Source organism: Callorhinchus milii, unplaced genomic scaffold (genome assembly GCF_018977255.1).
Source record: "Callorhinchus milii isolate IMCB2004 unplaced genomic scaffold, IMCB_Cmil_1.0 Scaffold4, whole genome shotgun sequence".
Taxonomy (NCBI): Eukaryota; Metazoa; Chordata; class Chondrichthyes; order Chimaeriformes; family Callorhinchidae; genus Callorhinchus; species Callorhinchus milii.
In genome coordinates this window covers 56,930,604-56,953,639 of record NW_024704745.1, presented here as the reverse complement: position 1 = coordinate 56,953,639, position 23,036 = coordinate 56,930,604, and the positions used below count along the sequence as shown (strand labels likewise).

Sequence of the window (23,036 nt, the reverse complement as noted above, 5' to 3'; positions counted from 1 at the left end):
GAGATGAGAAAACAACGGGCTGAAAGAGTTAAAATGGGAGCAAGAGATATGATGATGATGGTAATAATAATACTTGGAAACTGGGACATTTCCGGTTTCTGGCACAAAACAACTCGGCCTTAATTTGGAAATAATTTTCTTCAGCCAAGAAAAGAACTGGCTTTCAAATTTTAAGAATTTGCCGCAATTCGGCAATATATCAAATTTTAACGCAAAATCGTCTTTTAAGATAGAATTTACAAATGTTTAAGTGCAATTTAAGTGAACCACTGACATGGCTTGTCTCAGCCTATAATAAGTGCCTCTCCAGTCTGCTGTTCATTGAGTTGTCAGTGATTGATCAAGAGACACAGTCTGATTGGGCTGAAGGAAGTTGCATGGAACCAAGAAGCATTGTGAGTAGAAATAAGAACAGAACTGATAAAAAAAAAGTACGATCCCGAAGGTCAGAAAGACAAAGGATAAAGAGCTCCCGTAAGTGAAAGAGAAATCCAATAATTATAATGGAGGAAAGCATTGATTTAGCCCTGAAGTTATATTTTTATCTTTATCAAGATAAGGAATGTCAGTGCTGAGGAATGAATCACCCTCAAGCACTCACAGAAAAAAATGAGATGGTTGAGTTATAGGACAAAGGTCCCTCCAGTCTGACTAACCACATCCCCCTGCCCACGCCCCGCGACCCCCCACCCCCCCACCCACCCACTTGAGAGCAATACTCCTGAAGCACAAGAGCAATATTTCCATTTTAGACATCAGAAACCTTTGCTGCCTCTCCACATGAGACTCTCTCTCTCTCCCTCCCTCCTAAGTGAGTCCCTAGTGCCTTTGGAACGTCCTCCTGACATGACAGGCTTTATGTAAAATTATATTATAAACAGATAAATATTTTTAATGTTAAGAAATACTAAAATCTAATTCAAAGTGTACATTTACAAATGTTAGGCGTGGACAGTATCACGTTTGTTTTTTATGTCATTCCCTAATTATATTGACCTGCTGGCACTTATCTTTGTGAACATTAAGAATAACAACTTGTGACGTATGGCATTGCCCATACTTTGGATTCTAAAAGATATCAAGCAGTGGTGGAGAGAGGGAGAAAGCGATCAGAATGGGTCAGCTTGTTTTGTTCGAAATCCACTAGGCTTACACAGTTAAGAAACAAGAAATTTAATTTTGTTTTGTTTCTGGTACAAATGTAATTTAAATAACAAGACAGGTTTTTTTTACAAAGATAAATTAGAAATTTATATTACATACATTTGCAAGTGAGAAGTGTTTTTGACATTTTTCTGAAAATTGTAGTAATCCTGAAAGTCTCTTATTATGATTCATCAGGCAATCTCAATACCCTCTAAAGCAACATAGAATCCATTTCTACTAAACACCAGTGGTTATTTTCCACTAGCAATAAAATTACCAACCTTGGCGACACATGCTTATAATGAGAATTTCCCAATTTTTTGGAAATACTCTGTTGCAAGTCAAAGGATTTAATGGAATATCTCATTCAAGAAGTGTTACTGAGTATTTCCAAAACAAACATTCTATAGATAATAACGGAATACAAACTGATATTGAGTAACAAAATACCTGGTATACATTCATCATGATTACGAGGGTGACTGTACAAGCACAGATGCACTAACAAGTAACTAAACTCATATACTATTGACAACATTTTCCTAACATTTGTCTTTTCTTTCTATTTTTGCAAATACAATTACAATGAAGCAGTGTTTCACTTGCTCATTTACTGTAACAATTATTGCTAGTTTGCAAAAATTAACAAGCCAAATTTACCTTTGAGGTCAGCCCACAGAATTAAGGAGAATAACGGCATGTACTGCTTGCATCTCATTTGTATTGCTTGCACCTTTTTAAAAAATCTTTATCTAATGCATGAAAATGGCTCTAGATCCCTCAACATGTATATATTTCATCTCCTCATAATCCATACTCTGATCCACCATATTTTATTATATAAATAATGTTACCATTAAGCCCTCAAGTACTGAATTTTCTTACTCACTTTCAAAACGCACAGTCGGTTACTAACGTATACCATCCAATAGATTGATATTCTGTGAACTTTGAATACTGAGTATTGTAAACCAGAGAACATATAGGACTGTATGGATTGCTAGGTTCACAGTATTGTCAAAATAGTATTTTATTTTTTGCAACCAAAGTGCTAACTCATCGTCCTCAAAGGAATAATTCATGTCATGATGTATCTCTGGGCAGACCTTCACAAGAAAACATAATACATATTAATTGATGTGGCCTTCAATGGAAAACAAACTGCAGTCAATCTGCCTTTAAGGCACTGAATGTTTAAAGCACCTAATCCCACACTGATGAGGATTTCCACACATACATCAGGCTGTTTTGCTTAAATTGTTCATAAGCACAAAAGCAGGCAGGCATCTGTGCGCAAATATTGGTAAATTAGGTTGTGTTTTAATTTATGCAAAGATTGGTTATAGTGCACCTTGTGTGTCTAGACTGTTATGATGTTTGTTTGTTTGGAACAACCAAACAATTTGTTGTTTCAAACAAACATTCATCTTTACCTCTCTGCTTCCAGTGTACAATAATTAATGTTGCTGTGTGATAGCTGTTCTGCTCTTCAGCTGAGTATTATTTTAGGCAAATTTATCCACTTGGACATAATATGTTAGATCATCATTGTGGCAGGGTCCAAAGTTTCAAAGAACCATTCTTCCCAATCTTTGGTTTATGTGCTTAGATTTTCTAAGTACAGACAGGAACGCTTAAAAATGTGCAGAACAAAAATATCATATTCCAATAAGTCTTTTGCACTTGGTAGCTGTGCTTATTTTCTTAGGCTAAATGTTATGATAAAACGGGTACACCTGATGGAGATCAACTGAAAACCAGAATGGCATTGCCTGGGGTACATTTTCATTAGATGTTGAACATTTGTCCTTCAAAATAGTATCAAACTGAACTTCTCAAGGGCACTTAGAGGGCCTTAATTTACTCAGAATTTTCTAAAAATTGTCTGTATAACAATAAGATGTGTAGATTGAATTTGTGCTCCTTTGAAATCCAGCCTATTTGAACTCACAAAATGGAGGTCGCTCCTGGTCTTTATCGAATGCTACACAACTGTTTCACTGCCTTTTGCTGGTTTGACCCAGACATCTCCACGCTTATCTCGCTTAGTCCGCCCAGAGCTCACCAGCCTGTTTGAACACTTTTGCCAAGTGTGTAATGTTTTGGCAGACCATATCCACATACCCGAGGTAATGCCCACAAGCAAGGACATAAAGATCTTCAACATCTCCACGGCCATGTTGGAGTCATCTGCTGAATACTTGAACATATTCCAGTTCGAGATCTCGTAAAAATAACAGGCAATGACACAGGTGGCCGGGACCGTGTACAGGACGGAAAAGACCCCAATTTTTACCATCAGTCTTTCCAATTTGTCAGTTTTGGTCCCATCCTTTTGAAGGTTGGATCTGATTTTGAATAAAGCCACAAGGCCAGCGGCAATGAACAAGGTCCCTATGACTAAATATGTAAATAAAGGTGCAACCACAAATCCAGTGACTGCATCGATGTTCTGGTTCCCAACGTAGCACATGCCCGTGAGTTCATCTGCATCCACCAAACGCATAATGAGAATAACGATAGTCTTTACCGCCGGGATGGCCCAGGCTGCAATGTGAAAGTAGGAACTATGCATTTCTATGGCTTCATGTCCCCATTTGAGACCAGCAGCCAAGAACCAGGTGAGGGTCAGAATCACCCACCAGATGGAGCTCGCCATCCCAAAGAAGTACATCAGCAGGAACACGATGGCACATCCAGTATTTTTTAGCCCTTCCTGAATCAGCACAGGTTCGGCTGCATCTTCGAAGTCACACGAGATGCGCTCCCTGCCCACAGTCAACCTGACAATGTAGGCGATGCTGTAAATATTGTAGCACATGCTCAGGAAAATGATGGGGCGCTCGGGGTAGGAGAACCGGGAAGTGTCGATCAGGAAGGTCAGGACTGTGAAGGCTGTGGACATGAAGCACAGGCTGGCCCACACTGCCATCCAGATGTCGGTGAACTCCTTAGCGGATCTGCTGTACAAACCTGCATCGTAACCGCACTTGAGGGCACAAGCCAGACTCCTCTTGACCCAGATGTAGTGGTCAGAGTTGTCGCCCATGCTCTGGCATTCCTCCTCGGGGGGGAGGAAGGTTTTGCTGGTGTGAAAGGGGGTGTCCTCGTCCCCTGGCCCCTCCATACACATGTGCTTGTGGTCGTTCTGTGGTGGGAACTTGCTGCAGTTTAATGCATCTGGCCAAGCGAAGCCGAATTCCTTCAGCACAGGTTCACATCTCCTCTTCACAGACATGCACATGCTGCCACAGGGGCCGATGGGGATGTCGATTTTCTCTGTGCACATCGGGACGTACACCGAACACAAGAAAAACTGCCAGGAGTAAAAAAAAAATCGACACTTTTTAATTATTGTTATTATCCACAGTAGTATCTCTTAAAATCCCTATCAATCTCGGGCCCATTCCCAAGAGCTGCTTAGGATTCTTACAACACACAGTTTACTCCATACACGTGCAATCTAATAAAAATAATAATAATCCTTGCATTTGATATAGCGCTTTTCACGTCGGGGGGACGTGCCAAAGCGCTTCACAGAACACACTGTAAAGTGAATAGACTGTACATTTGTGGGCGAACAAGTGAAGGGAACACGTAGCCACCTCACCATCGGTTAACCCGTGTCCTGCGTGGCGAGATGTCACGGTACTTTATTGACCGAGTGAGTTGGCTGGAAAATATCTGGTTTGGTACACTTTGCCCCAGAATGATAAGTAGGGACTCAGGATCCACACACACACACACACACACACAGTTCATCAAACATACCCACAGACATCCAGTATTGATCAGCACTTCTCACAGCCCCTGTGCAGAGTCCACTTGCCCTGAGTTTGTCAAAACGACCCCCTTTCCCCGGGGAACATAAATGCCCAGTAAACAGGAGGACGCCCGTCCGAAAGGAGAAAGTGGGATCGGCGTGAAACCCATCACTGTGCGTGGAAGTGCACCCATCGTGTCGAGGGATCAGTCAGCATCACACAGCAAGAGAGGGGGTGGGGGTGGGTGGTGGGGGGGGCTTCCGATGGTCAGATAACGAATGCATTCGCTCTGTAAAGACTTTGGTCAATATTTCACTGCGATCTATTCACTCCAATAAAAGCTCAGCAGCTCATTCCCCAAATCCCAGTCTCCCGTGAAGGCAGATCCAACTCACAGTCCCCCCCACCACCACCACTTGCCATTCGCATCCATTCTCGAAACCCCTCACACACACACACACACACACAGACACACACACACACACGAAAGCAAAGAAAAAAGAAAGCAAAGAAAAGAAATCAGGTCCATTGCCTCACAGCGCTCTCTCAGGGGGGTGGGGGGGTGGGGGGGGGTTTGCAAGTGAGAAAACTTTTGAGCGCTCCCGTTGCGGTGCATTACGTTGTTAACGACGAGAGACGCTCAGCCCCGGCGGTGGGTTGAACGCAAAAGGGGGTCGGGGGGTCCCTTTGCAAACGAGCGCACTGTCGGCAATGTGCGACACGGTTCGAAACCCCCCACCACCACACACACACACACTCACTCACACACTCACACACACAAAACCACATCACAACAACCCCCCACCCCCCCCACCCACCCCCCGAACACCACTGACCTGCAGTTGGCCGGAACAGCCATATTGAATCAAAGGCGTAAAAGTTTGCAACTGCAGCTCCGCGTCCGTCTGCAGCTCGTGCCCCACCAGGTTCGGCATTTTGGTCACGTTGTAGCCCAGGTTGTGGCACATGGAGATCTTGATGGGGTCGCACCGCCTCTCGTCCTCGTCCCCGAAGCCCCGCGCCCCCCGCGGCAGCGCGGACAGGCAGCACACCGCGAGCCCCAGAGCCCCGACCCACTGCATCGCTCCGGCAACTCCGACCGCGGACCCGCACACACCGCACACACACACCGCACACACCACACACCGCACACAGCGGCGAGAGGCGACCACCACCACCAACAACAACAACAACCCCCACCCACCCACCACCCAACAAAAAAATGCTGCACCACTCAGCTGTTGAGTGCTTTCCACCCACACACACACACACCCACACACACACCTCCTCACCACTCGGTGTGGATCAAGTTCGCCTCCGGGGGACTGGTGTCTGTGTGTCTGTGTGTGTGTGTGTCTGTGTGAGTGAGAGTGAGAGAGCGCAGTGCTGATCGCCACTCAGTTCACGCAACGCTCGGGGTCTCACTGGACGGCATTTGTGTCCGGGCACCGGGGGTCGGGGTTGGCAGTGGACCCGCCGAGATCCGCCCTGAGAAAGGCTCCTGTGCGCTCACACATCTTCCTCCTCAAACCATCCCCCGGTGAGGGTTCAGCAGATCCCTCCACTGCACTGCACTGCAACCCCCAACGCCCCGTGTACCGAGAGCCCGTGATGGACACACACACGGGATGGGGGGGTGGTGGGGGGGGGGGAGAGCCTCCTCCGCCCCTGTGCCGAGTTGCGCTCCCAAAGCCAACACCAGTGGGAGTTGTTGAGGGAGGTCCTGGTGTTGGCCATCGCATTGGGTTCAGATCCAGCCCTGTGCGGGGAGAGGGACCAATCCGGGTCGGGGGTACCGTTGCTTATCGCTCCGCCTCAGGAGCAGTCGCTTCTCCTCCACTCTGGTGCAAACCTTTTGGGGGAAGAGTTCCTCGCTTCTGGCTGCAGGTTTGCAGCTCTCTCTTTTTGTGTGTGTGTCTTGGATCCGATTTCTGTGGCTCTCACTCACTCTCACGACTCGAGAAGGACACACACACACACACACACACACACACACCGCTCCGTTGAGAAATGCTGGAGATGAAAAGGCAAAAAAAAAAGAGCAAGTTCGAAATTTAAAAAAGTCCATAAAATAATAATAATGATGATGATGATGATGATGATGATGATAAGAGTCCTTGCATTTGCCTTTCATGTCATATTGCACTTCTCAAAGGGCTACGCAGGATTTTATTATACACTGGTGCTTTGTGTATCTTGTCATGTAAATGCTGCAACAAATTAGCACAACAGTGCTGTGCAAACAGCGCTGCACTGTTGTGGTACTCGGTTGCAGCATTTTATTTGTTGGTTGACCAATTTTATTTGGGGAACTTTTGGCCAAGACACCAGGAGGAACTCCCTTCGCCCAGTTCGCTGCCTTCTCCGGGAAGCGTTCGCCTCAAACCTTGCTGGACATTTGAAATAAAAAGAAATCATTCCCAGAGAGTGATGTAACTTTTCCGGTGGACCCAGGTTAAAGTTTTGATACAAATACATGTTCACCTATCTTTCTCTTTATTTCTTTATCAGTATCTACTGATTGAACTGCTGGTGGATTTCCAACATGTTGCTCCTCTTCTCCCAGGAAGGTGTGCGTGTCTGTCACAAAGTAAAAAGGTTAAACATCTTAGCTTGGTTCGGTTCGGTTCAGGTCCTGTCCACTGGATGAGATGTTAAATTGAATTTGCCTATTTATATGGATGTTCAGTTCACTATTAAAAATGGAGGGAGTTTGTCAAAGTGTACTTGCCAACCACCCTCCAGATTAATCATTCACCTCATGTTTTTTTGTGTGGAAACTTGCTGTGTGCAAATTGACCTCGCAAATTCAATTTGTGCAAATTGACCTTTGTCTACAAATATTAGTCATTATCCTTGACATCAATTCCCTCTGAAGCATATTTAGAGGTTTTAAAATCAGATTATACAAAAAAACAAGGATTATTAAATATTTCAGCTGTTTTTATTTCAAAGTTGTCTGTTAGTTAAAATGAATTGCAACCAATGTTTTAAACCAGTTTTATTTTACCTAGATTTAATTGCAATGGTTATGGTGCAAAACAGTTTTCTTCTCTCTGATGTTAGGAAAGTAGGCTGAGTATTGCTTTTCAACACTTGGTTGCCAAGTCCCTGACCAGTCACATTGGCTTTGTTTGTGGAAAACTTCTCAATTTGTATTTGCATTGACATGTGTTCAGCATTATAATACCAAGATTAACAGATCTACCAATCCTAACAATTAGGGATGGACTCATAGCTGACCAAGAAGAAATTACAATAGCTGAGGTTTCACAACACAACATGGAAGATGAAACTAAAATCACCTACAAAATATCATACTATTCGTGGAGTCCTGTAGCTCAGTGGTTAGAGCACTCACTTTGCAAGCGAGAGATCTGAGTACAATTCCCGGCAGGGCGAAACCTTGGGCAAGTTTCCTTACTCCACACGCCTAATAATAATCCCTCCAAAACCAAAACCAATAATAAAAAAAAATTGGTCATTTTCAATCTACGACTGTTTGTGGGATATTGCTGTGCGCAATTGGCTGCCGCGTTCGCCCACAAATATACAGTCAATTCACTTTACAGTGTGTTCTGTGAAGCGCTTTGGGACATCCTCCCGACGTAAAAAGCGCTATATCAAATGCAAGGATTATTATTATTATTATATTATTACTAAGTAAATTGCCCAAAATGCACAGTAACACAAGGAAAAAACATTAAAAAATGAATACGTTTATATGAATCAACACAATACAATTTAATCTTTTTTGTCAATTAAGTTATCTTAAAAATTTATTCCTAGTCAAATATTTTTGATGCAGCAATAGTGCAGTACAGATTTTTCAAAAAAAAGCAGATAAATTAAAGGCTCATGCAAAATAATAAAAAAAAGTTAACAATTGTATGTAAAATAATAGGAATTACTAGAATTCATACAAAGAACTGATCATATTCTGATCCTCAGGTGAGCGGATAGGTAGTGGGGATGGGAGCTAAGCAGCATACACATGGAACCTGAGCTGACGTATTTGGCAATGAAACATTGGAATCAGGTCAGCCTTCTGTGGTGGACTCAGTAATTTGTTTCCATAGCCAGGCAAGACTGCAATACTCCAAGGTTCAGCTGATAGCAGACCAGCTAACCTAGTTCATTGGCAGACTGATAAGTCACTGGGGGCATGGATTCTTTCCACTTGGCTCCTGTTAATTCTGAAAGCCAAAGCCCATCAATTACAATCTGAAATCTAAGCAAAGGTTGGGAGCTTGCTCACAGTTTGCAGATGACATTGCCATTTGGGTCTCAACCATGAGTTCAGATACCATTTCAGATATTTTTGGGTCAGTCGGGTGGCTGACACATGGGGAAACCCATTGCCATGCTTAAGAGTGTCCAAACCAAATGGAGACTTCCATGCATCCCACCCGTACATGGCAATTCCAGAGATAGATTGTTGAAATGGAATGAGCACTTTCTCTCTGGAGGGATGTAGGCTGCTAACCTAATTCCTGAGAGTATGAGGTGCAGGTTGGCAAGAGCCAAAGGTTGGGGACCCCAGTGTGTGTGTGTTGGGGTACTGTTGGAGACGAGCAAGCTAAAACTGCAAAGGTTGCCATTGAGAGCACAGTCTGGCAAGTTTTCCCACCGCTTGCCCAACTAGGACTAGCCTACCTGTTAGGGCTACCCGTTACCTGCTATGGCTTGCAGGATTAAGTGGAGCTGAGTGGAAAGAATCCCTGTTCTCAGTGACTGGTCTGCCCTTCCAGGTCCTGCCAATCAAGCTGGCTGTGTTGTCATCAGTAGTGCCCTGGAATACTGCAGAACCGCCTGGCTCACTGGACTAGTGCGACTACCACAGAAGGTGGGCTTGATTCTGTCATTCTGTTGTAAAACAGGTCACCTTGGAGTCAATTCAGCTTCAAGGAGACTCTGCTTACCTACCTCCCCCCCACCCTGGGGGATAGTCATTAGTTGGTCATTTGACATCCAACAAGCGCAGGTGGATGGTAGATACGAGAAACTCCCTGTGACCTTCCTGATCGGCAATACAGTTCAATGCATGAGAGCATTGCCACCATCTTCCTGTTAGCAGCTTGGGCACATGTCTCTTTCCATAGAGTGATGGTTCCACCAGTTGGAGGTGTGGAGCTTAAGGAGCAGCTGCTTGCCTCTCTGCTGGCCAATCAAGATGGATTCCAGGCGCTGGATGTACAAACGCATGTTCACAAACTTGGACTCCAAGTGACGCCTTCCAGTAGCTGTCATCCCAAGCCTCAGAGTTTCCTCATCAGCTACAAGTGGACACTTGACTTCAGTGTGGTGGGAGGACCTTTACTGAACAGTTTGCGATGTGGTAGCCAACTTGATATTCTCAAGATCCAAGTCCGATGCCATGTACCAAGTTTACTCAGCACCAGCTGCTTAATCCAGGCTCTCATGTGAGGGCCATTAGCAAATAGATGTGTCCCCTGTGAAGCTAACTCTGCCTGTAGGATGCTTAGTGACAGGTCAGAGTAGGTCAGAGCTCTGCCTCCCTGCAACCGCTTCCTGTGTTAATTACAGAAGTGTTTTAATGACCTGGAAGAGTGGGCATGCCAAAGGAGAATCCTAGTGAACCCAAGGAAATCCCAGTGCATGCTCACAGGAGGAACAAACAGAGTGAGGAGGATGTGAGAGTTGAACTGCTTTCAAAACTATCCAGATCACTCAAGAACAGAATTTCCTTGGAAAAACTTTCCATATGAACCTGACTTGGACTAAAAACACTGATGACATGGTCTCCAGGATGTCAGTGCCGACTTCTAATCCTTTGTGGAAGAAAGATTGGGGTGAGCACAAAACTATCCCAACCCTGGAATATAGCCACGAAGCCTGGTGCACACAGTGAGCCAACACAAGTCAAGACTCATCAGCTCATCTCATGTTGGGATTTGAACTCATACAGTCTAGGCTGATACTCCAATGCAATGCTGGGCGGTGTGGTGCATTGTTGGAGGTACTGTGCTTCAGACGAGATGTTAAATTGAGGTTGTTCAGGTGAACATTCAAGATCCCATGGCACTATTTGAAAAGAGAAGAGTTTCTCCAGCTAAGGTCCCGGCCAACAATCCCCCAAATAAAATTGATCACTCACTCTACAACAGGTTGTGGGACATTGCTGTGCACAACCTGACTGCTGTATTCACTCACAAAATACACAGTAAATTTACTTTACAGTATATTTTGTGAAATGCTTTGAGATGTTTCGACGATGTGATAAGGCGCTATATCAAATGCAAAGGTTATTATTATGATAAGGCATGAAGGCAACAGGCAATAAGTAACGCTTTACTATCCACATTGATAGAGCAAAAAGGACACACTCCATCTGTCAAACCATTCCATCAGACGGTCTGCAGAAAGGTATGTGCACCTGCCCAGTCCAGCTCCACACTGACCTCATATCTCTCTCTGACCTTCAATCTTGTAATGGGTTGGGTCATCCCCTAAAAGAGCATGATGCGATAAAAGGATGTGAAAAGGGTTTGAAACCCTAAGCCATCTTCAGCAGGTTCCCAATGATAGTAGTAGTAAGTCAAAGCCCTAAAGGGTAGGATGGTCATCACTGGAAATGCAGCAGGAAGGTTGCAGGACAATACTTTCAATGGCAAGCTATGCAGTTAGCTGGTTAAACTCCAGCAGTACCACAAGACACTTTAGGTCCCTAAACTTGGCTCTTGCCATCTTGTGTCCAATATTTATAGATTTAGCTAAGCAGAGTTTGTCTCTCTAGGAAGAGGGTGTTCATTTCATTCCAGACACAGAAAAACTTCCATGTGTAAGTGAAAAATATGTGAAATTCTCAGTTTGGTTTGGATACTCTTAAGCATAGTGATGGATTTGCACGTGTCAAAAACCTGTCTGACAAAAAAGATCCAGACTTTATGATAAATACTTTTTATTTGTGGTCTGCTTCCCATCCCCTTACCCCATTAGTTATGAGCGTTCAGCCACTTTGACTCCTCTTTACAACTCCTCCCTAAATAAGAGGATGTCTCAAAGTACTTTACAGGATTTTTTGTAAAGTGTATGACAGTGTATTCTTGTAGGTGATCGTGGCAGCCAATTTGTATGCAGCAACGTCGCACAAACAGTCATAAAGAGAATGACCAATTTAATTTGGGAGATCAGGAAGAAATACCTCAGGACACTAGGAGAAATTCTTTTCCCTTTTGAATTGTGCCATGCGATCTTTAATGTCATCAATAACAGCTTGCCTTTGTATAGTGCCCTTCACGCAATGTCTCATCCGAAGGATGGCACCTCTGACAATGCAGAACACCCATTGCACTGGAATGTCAGCCTGGACTGTGAGTTCAAAGGCCTGACATGGAGCTTGAACCCACAACCTTCTGACTCAGAGGGGAAAGTGCTGCTGAGCCAGGCTGACACTCAAAATATCTGTACCTGTGCACCTCCCCACCACCCACTTCTCTGCTTTTAAACCAGTTTTAAAAAAATCTCCTTAACTGTGCTCCAACCCTCCCTATCCTGTCCACCCCACCACCCTTCGTCACCTCTCCCCTCCGCATTACCCTTCCTTCCCATCTCCAACCCTGCTTGAGCTTCCATTCCATCTCGGTAAGCACTTCGAGATATTTTACTGCATGAAAGGCACTATATAAGTGCACATTGTTTTAGGATCTTTGGTCAGAACGGGAATTACTAAAATATGATATGATATCATTAGATTAGGGGCCATTTAAGTTTTCCTAATTATTTCACTGTGCTGTCCAAAAGTAGATAGCAAATAATAACACACAGACCCTTGTTCACGAATTAGAATTTATCAGTTCATGCTCTAGGTTACACAAATGTCACATTATAAAACTACTATAACTACAGGCTTAATTAAAAACCATCCCCCAAAGCATACACACTGACGATGGAATCTGAGGGTTTGACTTGCACGTTTAGATAAGGAGTTCTCAAGATATTCGAAGCTTCCTCTGGCTCCCTGCAAACCTAGTAATTGTGCGTGGGCTATAATAACTGCTATGTATTCATCCAGTCATAAGCTGTTATGTGTTCCTCATCTTCCGTCATGAGCTGATTAATAAAAAATGCTGAAATGAGCCAACTTTACAATACTATGAAAAAGGGTAAATGGCAGGAAACCTAGAGTCGATAATAGTAACGATTTAAAACAATTCCCTGGATATGTGTTAGTAACGTTAAAGATAGTTTAAAGGGTCACTGAATGCAATAGCTGTTGCATTATGAATTGCATAGAGCGAGGGGCTCTTATAGCAACTGGGATTAAAATAGCAACTTTTTTGTGCGTTTAGAAAGTTCGCTTGGAGCTCAAGTATTTCTAAGGCATTTGTTATCAAAACACAAACACTGGAAAGCAGTGGCAGATACATTCCAGTCTGCTGAATGTCTACCTCTGCGAGTATAATTCCAGGCTAGAGCCTATCCTTCACAATTACTGACTCTAATTGCAGACAAACAAACACACGAATAACTGGACGGCTGCACATTAACCGCTCGTTTATTCGTCTTTCACTAATCGGGGGTCAAATTCTCAAACCTTTTCCATGTTCTTAACAATCTGCTAATTTAATTAGATTTCTGACGTTTGACATTTTACCATCACCCTCCAATTTAACAAACTAAAATGCAAAATGTGTGCATTAGACGGGGAGAGCAAGCAGTTTTAAAGCGTGTCTGTCTGCTTTTGGATGAGAGTGAGACTTGGTATTAAGTTTCCAATGAGTTGCTGGATGTATTATGCCATTAAACAAAGGCTGTGCCTGCATTTTAGTTACAGCATTAAAGGAGAAGGGCCCTATGGAATAGTTGAGATAACATTTAAGTTGTTTCCACCAAATAAGGAAGCTCACAGTTATCATTGTCTTTAAATATAATAAACATAATAAACATATTAAAAGCTTGAGATGCTACCCTGCATGAGGAGCACTATATACCTGGTCGCTCCCTCTGCTCAACAGGCTCCAACCTACTTTACTTCCCCCACTTCACCCACCCCACCATTGGTGGGCGTCCCTTCAGCTACTCTGCCCCCACCCCCCAGAACTCCATCCAGCAGTCCCTCCGCCTCACCCCCTCCCTTTCCTCCTTCAAGACCCATCTCAAGATGCTCCTCTTCGACTTTGCCTTCGATCACCCTCCCTCTTCCCTGACCTCCATCTTCCCTGATTCCGACCCGCAGCTCGGGTCCGAAATGCTGAACGTACAACGCCTTGGGACGTCCTCCCAACATGAAAGGTGCTATACAAATATACTTTTGTTGTTGTATATAAATGCAAGTTGTTTTTGTTGTTAAAAACATGAAGCTGGAAGACCTGAAGTTTGCTGCTTCAACTATTTCAGGGGATTTTGCAGAATTTGCAAATTTGTATAATTCGATACTGGTAGCTCTTCAATAATAAGGGAACTCATATCTATGCTTCAATCTTTTGCCACAAAATATACAGTCAATTCACTTCACAGTATATTCTATGAAGTGCTTTGAAATGTCTTGAAGATGTGATAAAGCGCCATACAAAATGCAACGATTATAATGTTTATATGCAAATCAAAAATCACACTGAAACAAATGCAATAAACTACTGATTTTTTTTGCTTCTGTCAGCTTTTCTTTTTTTTACCTGCCTGAAAGTTTAGTTTGAGATGCAATATTAATAGTCATGCAAACCAAAACAGCATTGATAATTAAATTAGGGCTGTTTTTATTGGCGTGTATACTTAAAAAAATCCTTTGGGATTTTCATTTTAATATTACCTAGTCTCAGATTTCGGTTGCATTCTCTAATAAAACAAACCAGGCACCCCTACGAGCCCCAAATATTACTTACATCAAATGCCTGCTTTTTAAAATAAATAAAGCATTAATTTATTTTCCTTCAATATTCTTGTATTTCATTTTTCTAAATTTCTCTCGCCTATATTCTGTCCTCTCTGTTAACGGTTATACAGTTTTGAGCTACATCTGCATCATTTTATCTTCTTAATAATAATAATAATAATCGTTGCATTTGATATAGCGCTTTTCACATCGGGAGGACGTCCCAAAGCGCTTCACAGAACACACTGTAAAGTGAATTGACTGTATATTTGTGGGCGAACGCGGCAGCCAATTGCACACAGCAATGTCCCACAAACAGTCGTAGATTGAAAATGACCAATTTATTATTGTTTTTTTTGGAGGGATTATTATCAGGCGTGTGGAGTAAGGAAACTTGCCCAAGGTTTCGCCCTGCCTGGAATTGAACTCAGGTCTCTCGCTTGCAAAGCGAGTCCTCGAACCACTGAGCTACAGGACTCCGTTCTTGTTGCTCCTTCTACCTGTAATATGTTTTTCTACATTGTATATTTTCTTTCATCCTCCATAAGATAATATTCCCACTTACACATATTATATTTAGCGATGGAATTATTTTACGTCCAATGTCCATAGAATCATCTCAATAGGCAGGATGGGTGTCTGAGCAAAGGCAGGAAGATGGGGACAATGATTTTATGCTGAATGCTGAACTGTGCTGCTCACCATAAAGCTTCTAAGAAGTTCCTGTACTTGCTATCCACCTAGTCAAGGCTCAAATCTGCCTTTGTCGAATGCCCCTAAATAGTAACTTTCCTGTGTATGTATGAAGCTAAGTAGGGTCTTCTTAAGGCTGAGCTGGCTTTATGGGGATGTGGTTGGCAGCAACATCTTGGATTGAGTCAATTTTCTAAGACATAAGGTAATTTTGTAAGGTAACCCGGTTCCTTAGCCAGACTTGACTGTAGCACTCCAAGACAAACAAGACAGCCTGGCACATCATTGGTCAAGGAGGGGCGGACAAGTTCGTCATTAGAGACAAGGATTCTTCTCACTCAGCTCCTATAACCCAGCAAGCCAAAGTCCTATGAAGTTGGGTGACCTCTGTGCATCTAGATCTGTCCCACCTCTTTCTACATTACTCTCTGTATCTATATCTGCCCCGTCTCTCCCTCGCTGTATCTATAGTTGTCTGTCTGTCTGTCTGTGTCTGTCTGAGTATCTATACCTTTCTCTCCCTCCCCATGTGTGTCTTCCTATGTATCAATATCTCTTGATGTGTCTCCCAGTGTGTCACCCTCTCCTTCTGTACGTCTCTCTCTAGCTGTCTCTTTATATATACACATCTATCTCCCTGTCTGTTTCTATTTCTCTCTCTCTGTATTTATCGGTCTCTCTCTTCCTGTCCCTCTCTGCATCTTTCTCTGTTTCTGTCTATCTTTCTCACTCTCTCTACACACCCTCTTCTCTCTCCCCTCTGGGTCTCTCTTCCATTCTCTCTCTGGGTCCATCTCTCTGTCTGTACATACATCTCCCTCTCTCTCAGTCTTTCCTTGTATGTTTTTCTCCACAAATACAGTATCTCACTTTATTCTCACCAGCCAATTCACTTTACAGTACTCGACTTCTGTTTTTGTTTCACTTTACAGGATATTCTTTGAAGTGTTTTGAGACGTCTGTAGGACGTGATAAGGCGCTATTTGAAATACAAGGATTATTATTATCTCCCTCTCTCTCTGCCTCTCCCTCTCCCTGTGCCTCCCTCTCCCTGTGCCTCCATCTCCGTGCCTCCCTCTCCCTCCCTGTGTTTACCTCTCCCCGTGCCTCCCTCTCCCTGTGCCTCCATCTCCCTGTGCTTCCCTCTCCCTGTGTCTACCTCTCCCTCTCCCTGTGCCTCCCTCTCCCTCTCCCTGTGCCTCCCTCTCCCTCTCCCTGTGCCTCCCTCTCCCTCTCCGTGTGCCTCCCTCTCCCTCCCTGTGCCTCCCTCTCCCTCTCCCTGTGACTCCCTCTCCCTGTGCCTCCCTCTCCCTGTGTCTACCTCTCCCTCTCCCTGTGCCTCCCTCTCCCTCTCCGTGTGCCTCCCTGTGCCTCCCTCTCCCTCCCTGTGCCTCCCTCTCCCTGCCTCTCCCTCCCTGTGCCTCCCTCTCCCTGCCTCTCCCTCCCTGTGCCTCCCTCTCCCTCTCCCTCTGCCTCCCTCTCCCTCCCTGTGCCTCTCCCTCCCTGTGCCTCTCCCTCCCTGTGCCTCTCCCTCCCTGTGCCTCCCTCTCCCTGTGCCCCCTCTCCCTGTGTCCCTCCCTGGCCGCCCCCCCCTCCCTGCCTGTGTGTGTGTGTGTGTGACCGGCAGTAACCGAGCCCGTGACGGGCGGCGCTGACCTTTGCCCCGCGGCCGCCCCGCCCCCTCCTCCTGGGCCGTCGCCTCCTCGCAGCCCCGAGCGCCGCCGTCGCCATGGCCGCCCTCAGCAAGAGCGTCCCGCACAGCTGCTACGAGATCGGCCACACCTGGAGCACCTCGTGCGTCCTGTCCACTCTGCAGGTCACCTTCGGCGCTCTGCAGGAGTCCTTCAAGATCTATGCGCCGCTCTACATGGTGAGGAGGGCCGGGGAGCGGCGGCGGCGAGAGCGGGGCTCGGGGGAGGGAGGCCGGGCCTGGCCGGGCCGGGCCGGGGAGCGGGGCCCAGCTCCGGGCCCGCAGCCCCTCACTGTGCGGGGAGACCCCCCTCCCTCCCTCCCCGCCCCGTGTGTCCCCGCACTGACACCCACCGACCAGTCTCACACTCACTTCCAAACCCCCACCTCGTTATTCGCTGTTTTGCTCTCCGGCCGTTGGTCAATGGGGACCGATCACCTTTCGTGGGTTTTAAATAAGTCCCTTCAAACAAATGACACGGGTAATACTCATTGCCGGAGCTCCTGCGGCTCAGGGGGTTTGAGCCCCCCGCTCGCTCGCTCGCTCGCGGGTCGAGAGGACCCGGCTCCGGTCCCCCGGCCGGGCCAAGGCCGCGCGCGCGTTTCCTTTCGCCCCCTCGCGCCGCCGGTTCCCGAGCGGTAAGTAGGAACCCGGTTGCTCAGTCGATTGGGGCGGATGGCTTTCCGGTTTGGGCGGATGGTTCCCTTCAAAATAATGATTAAAAAAAAAACCCGATAAATTGGTCACTCGCCGTCTGGGGGACAGCTGTGCGCTTCGCCCGCACAATGTACACTCAATTCGCTTTACAGTATATCCTGTGAAGCGCCCAGAGGCGTCTCAATGACGCGATAAGGCGCTATATCAAATGCAAGGATTATTATGATTTATTATTAACCTTCACACAGTAAAAAAAAACACAACCTCATTGCCTACTGTGCCACGGTAATATTTAGCCGGAATAGGTCATGGGAATAGCATTGACCTGGTAAACCCAACCATCCAACTGATAACTGTACAACTTGTTCTCATTATAGATTAGCCAGAATAATCCTGTTTGGTTATTCCAAGACCGGGGTTGCTGTCAAAGTTCATTGCTTCTTTACTTGCTTGGGTGCCGTCCCCAAGGTTTGCCCACCTGTTTTGTTTCCTCAAGATGGTGCTTGGAAAGTAGATGGGCCAAAACTGCAGATGATGTTGTGTTAATTGAAAAATAAGTTATATTCCCCCGTCTGCTGCAATCGTCCCCAAAGCACACAGTCATTCCACTTTACAGTACATCCTGTGAAGGGTTTGAGACATCTTCCCAACGTGCAAAAGTACTATACCAAAAGAAAGGGTTGTTATAATTGCTTCTCCCCTTCTGAAGATGTTCATCATGCTGCAGGAGGTTTGTGGACACTGGGTGCCAATCTGACCTTGTTCTCTCTTACTCACTTGTACATTTTTCAACAGAGATTACAACAACAACAACAACAAGATTCCATTTATAAAGCGCCTTTCACGTCAGGAGGACGTCCCAAGGCGCTGCACAGTTGGGTCATGACCCGAGCAGGGGGGAAATGGTCAGGGTGAGGGGAGGGAAGGGAGGGAGCGAGGAGGGGGAAGAGAGTCGAGAGGGGAGCTGAAGGCTCGGTCAAAGAGAAAGGTTTTGAGACCGGCCTTGAAGGAGGAGAGGGAGGAAGCAAGGCGAAGGCACTGGGGGATAGAGTTCCAGAGCCTGGGGGCTGAGAGGCTGAAGGCCCGACCACCGATGGTAGGGCGGTTGGGGCGGGGGACGTGGAGCAGACCGGAGCCAGAGGAACGGAGGGTACGGGCAGGTAGGTAGGGGGATAGTAGGTTGGAGAGGTAGGAGGGAGCAAGGCCGTGAATGGCCTTGTAGGTGAGGATGAGGATCTTGAATTCAATCCTCTGGGGGATGGGGAGCCAGTGGAGGCGAGCGAGGGTGGGAGTGATGTGGTCCCGAAGCCTGGTGCGGGACAGTACACGAGCTGCAGAGTTCTGAATGACCTGCAGCTTGTGGAGGGAGGTGGCGGGAAGGCCGGCGAGGAGAGAGTTCCCATAGTCCAGCCTTGAGGTGACAAAGGCGTGAACCAGGGTTTCAGCAGCGTGAGGGGTGAGGTAATGCCGTAGTCTGGCGATGTTCCGGAGGTGATGGAAGGCGGTGCCAGTTGTGGTGCGGATGTGAGGGAGAAAGGACAGCTCAGGGTCGAACAAAACGCCGAGGTTCCTGACTGGCTTTGCGAGGTGGAGAGTGCAGCCTTGGATGCTGATGTTGTCAGCGCCTGAGGTGCGGAGGCGCTGACGTGAGCCAATCAGGAGGGCCTCGGTTTTTCGCACGTTGAGCTGAAGAAAGTTGTCTCTCGTCCAGGACTCGATGTCGGACAGGCAGGCTGTCAGGACATCGGTGGTCGTGGAGTTGAGAGTAGAGGAGGAAAGGTAGAGTTGGGTGTCATCCGCATACATGTGGAAGTTAACCCCATGTCTGCGGATGATGTCACCAAGGGGGAGCATATAGAGGGTGAAGAGAAGGGGACCAAGGACAGAGCCCTGAGGGACACCACATGAGACAGTGCGGGGGGTGGAGGATTAGTGGATAGTGATTGATAGAGGGAACTGTAACTGATGTTTTGGTAGATAGAACCATATCCGATTTCTCTTCCCCCTCCCATCCCCATAGTCTAGAGGAGTTGAAGCCAATTGTCATGACTGCTATACTTGCTGAGGTCAGATAACTCAGCACACAGACTGAAGTTTGAATCGAGCAAAGTCCTGGTTTGTACACCTCGGTGTAAGACCTGTCTTTCTCAACCATTAAAGAAGGTCTGTAAATGAGGACGGTAAAGCTTGCATAAGTCTTATCTTTATAAATCATATAATCGTATAATTGCCGTACATGCACCCGATTCCCATTCAGTTTCCTACCAAAAAAGCACATTGAATTTTTTGCAAGAGTCATAGTTTATAAAACAAATCATCTCCTAACATTGCTACTGCACTTACCGGCTGCATTGAATCGTGGGAAATGAAGTTCTACCCCGTTGACACATGCGCACTTATAGGTTGCACTGAAGTACGCATGCGGAGTGTAGATTATTGATTAAGTCGGATTTTATACGTTTTGCACAAGTTTGCCTTTAACTCGTACTTCGTGCAAAACGTACTGAATATTCTGATCCCGACTGATAAAATTTATGTTTTACTGTGTTTTCAAAGTTTGCCGGTGGCTGGTCATGAACAAAAAGATGTAACTTTTCATAGTATTCTATAAATTGGGAATTAAGTATGAATATAATGTAAATACCTGATATCAGTCTAAATGAATACAGTAATCTTTAAATGCAGAATTTCCCTACAGATGGCTGCCTATTGTTTGGTCATGAAGGGCTACACCACACTATCCTTGGGATCTTTCAGTAATAAACCAGAGTTTGTGCTGAATATATGCATGGAATTTGTAATCCATTTGCCCTGATAGTTTAGTCATTAAATGCACCCTGTGATGTAATATTGAATAAGTTACTGGTTTGGTTGCTCTGTGTAGAGTTAACTGATCTTACACAGGTAAGAGTACTACAATTGGCAAACAAGTTTCTGGAAAAAGAGAAATTGTGCAGAGTTCTCTTTTCTGATGATTATTATTCATTGACCACTGCTGAAAAGTATATGCATATGAACGATAGGATCAGGCTCAGCAATGATGCTCTCTTGAGTTGAATTGCATGTCAAGGCTCATGCATGAAGATAGTCACTTTAATGAGCTACTGGGTGCTCATGGTGCCTATGGAACTGTGAGCCAGCATGAACCAGTTCCTGCCAAAGAGTAATAGGCAGGGATAAACAATTTTTAAAGTTGTTGCCACATTGCAGAATGATTAGGGGCTTCACAATATTTGCTATTGACTGAATAAAATCAACTGGTCCTGAATTCACTGAAAATTATAAATTTGAGGAGTGCCCTTTTCTGTTGAGCAATTGACAATTGTGTAGCAAATTGTTGGAGGATAATGTTGGAGGATTTCCAACCATCCCAACTTACAACAACAACGACTTGTACTTATATAGCACTCTCCACGAAGGATAGCATCTCAGAACGTTTTAACTGGGAATAATTTAACTGTGAATTCCCAAGTGGGAAGAGCAAACCATTGTGCAGCTCCCGTATTAGGCACTGTACTTTATCACCTTGAGCTTTCCCGGGATTTAGAAGATGTTTAAGAAACAATGTTGATATTTTTGCTTCTAATATAATCAAGATTGCAGAATGCATTGCTTTGTAAATTACTTGCAGTGATTGTTTACTGAGAGGTACATTGTATCCAAAATTGTACCATAGTCTACAAAATATCTGTAGGAATATGTTGTAAACAGTGTATGTATTTGATACATTTAATTTGATTTATTTTGAAGAGTGTTTCTAATGTTACAGCTCTTATTATTTAGTGTGTTAATTAAAAAGGGCCAGGACAATATTTAGGGCTTCCTACCAATAAGAACAACTTGGCAAATTATGCCAATATTTCAAGGATAAGTGAGGAGGCAATGAAAGTAATAATGTCGGAGGATTTCCAACCATCCCAACTTACAACAACGACGACTTGTACTTACTTATATAGCACTCTCCACGAAGGATAGCATCTCAGAGCGTTTTAACTGGGAATAATTTAACTGTGAATTCCTAATTGGGAAGAGCTCTGAGTTTGTTAATTTGTCAGGGACTTTCTTGTGAATGACCTCAGGCACTTTTCAGGGAGCAGAGTATTGTACTTGAACTGCTAAGCAATATGGATTTGCATTCAGTGCGACTTGGGGAATACAAATTATACTTAAATAAATAAAGCCTTCATGTTGGGAGCAGTTCATATCTGAATATAAACATAACCAAACCTTGATATGTAACATAATATGATGGGCAAAGTTATATGTCATGGCATGGCTTGGGGAGGAACTACTCGATAGTCGGACATCTTTCACAAACATGTATGTGGATATTTACAAAGGTTGAAGGGAGCTGGAGACCACTGAGTCGAGCGCAAGAATATAATGAAGTAAGTTTTTTAAAAAAAAGGACTGAAAAAGTTTAATAACCAGCAGTCATAAAGCAACAACATTTTGACATAAGTGGAGCAATTGGTTCTAAGGGCTACAAATCCATAAATCTCTGTAACAGATGAACCATAGCAGGATACACAGCGGAAGATTTGTGAAGCATTGTCATTCATTTGAAAGAGTGAATGAACACAACAAAGGTTTCATCAGAGAGGACTGCAGCAAATATTATTCCATGAAAGTTAGCAGGACCATACCTAGGAAATATAGACCTATTTTACCTGCCCTGAAAAATGATGACCTGCTTAGCTTTGGAGGGGAGCAAATTCATTAATTTCCTCGGAGTTGATATCCCACATTCGATAGTTAAACAGCTATAAGATATTGTGCAATAACGTGACATCTAAAATAAAAATACGATCTTATCACACAATAGACTCCTTTATGAACTAAAGTCAGTAGGCATTAGGGGTGTAGGTTAATAAAGGTCTAAAGGGAAGGATGCAGAGGTAGCTGTAAGAGACCTGAGTCGCTATAGGTGGGAAAGTATTGAATGCACTGTTAGGAATTTGTGCAGGTACCACTTATGTACTTTCAAAACAGAAATTATTTGGATACTTATTAAAAGATAGTTGTTAAATTTGATGACCACATCATCTCAAGGGGAACTGTGGAATGAGGAAGCAGTTTTGTAGAGTTAGCTCAAAGCATTATGCACCTAGTTTGGATCATTTGCCAAATGAAGTTCAATGCAAGGTACTGCATATTGGAAGTGAGAATAGGAAGCACATGTACTCAATGGATGGAATAGAACTTAGGGAAGAAGCTGAAAAACACCTTGAGGTGTCAGTTCACTTATTGC

The 23,036-nt window shown here is 44.7% G+C and overlaps 2 protein-coding genes across 2 annotated transcripts in view; one reads left to right on the top strand and one right to left on the bottom strand.

The window, feature by feature from the left end:
• Positions 1-1,165: 1,165 nt before the first annotated feature.
• fzd4 (frizzled class receptor 4) lies at positions 1,166-6,048 on the bottom strand. The gene is made up of 2 exons (XM_007902343.2): positions 5,747-6,048; positions 1,166-4,462 (listed from the first exon to the last, which is right to left on the bottom strand). The coding sequence occupies exons 1-2, from the start codon at positions 5,990-5,992 to the stop codon at positions 3,131-3,133; spliced, it is 1,578 nt and encodes a 525-aa protein (XP_007900534.2). The 5' UTR covers positions 5,993-6,048; the 3' UTR covers positions 1,166-3,130.
• An 11,085-nt stretch (positions 6,049-17,133) lies between these two features.
• Positions 17,134-23,036, top strand: part of tmem135 (transmembrane protein 135) — a 257,534-nt gene continuing 251,631 nt past the window's right edge. Inside the window, exon 1 of the mRNA XM_007902332.2 lies at positions 17,134-17,308. Within this exon, the coding sequence (XP_007900523.2) occupies positions 17,168-17,308 (141 nt within the window). The 5' untranslated portion in view covers positions 17,134-17,167. The remainder of the gene's footprint in view (positions 17,309-23,036) is intronic.

Excerpts from the sequence above, each read along its gene's own strand:
- fzd4 (XM_007902343.2), bottom strand. The coding sequence starts at position 5,992 with ATGCAGTGGGTCGGGGCTCTGGGGCTCGCGGTGTGCTGCCTGTCCGCG. Across the intron at positions 4,463-5,746 it reads GCTGTTCCGGCCAACTGCAG|TTTTTCTTGTGTTCGGTGTA; the intron begins GTCAGTGGTGTT and ends TACTCCTGGCAG.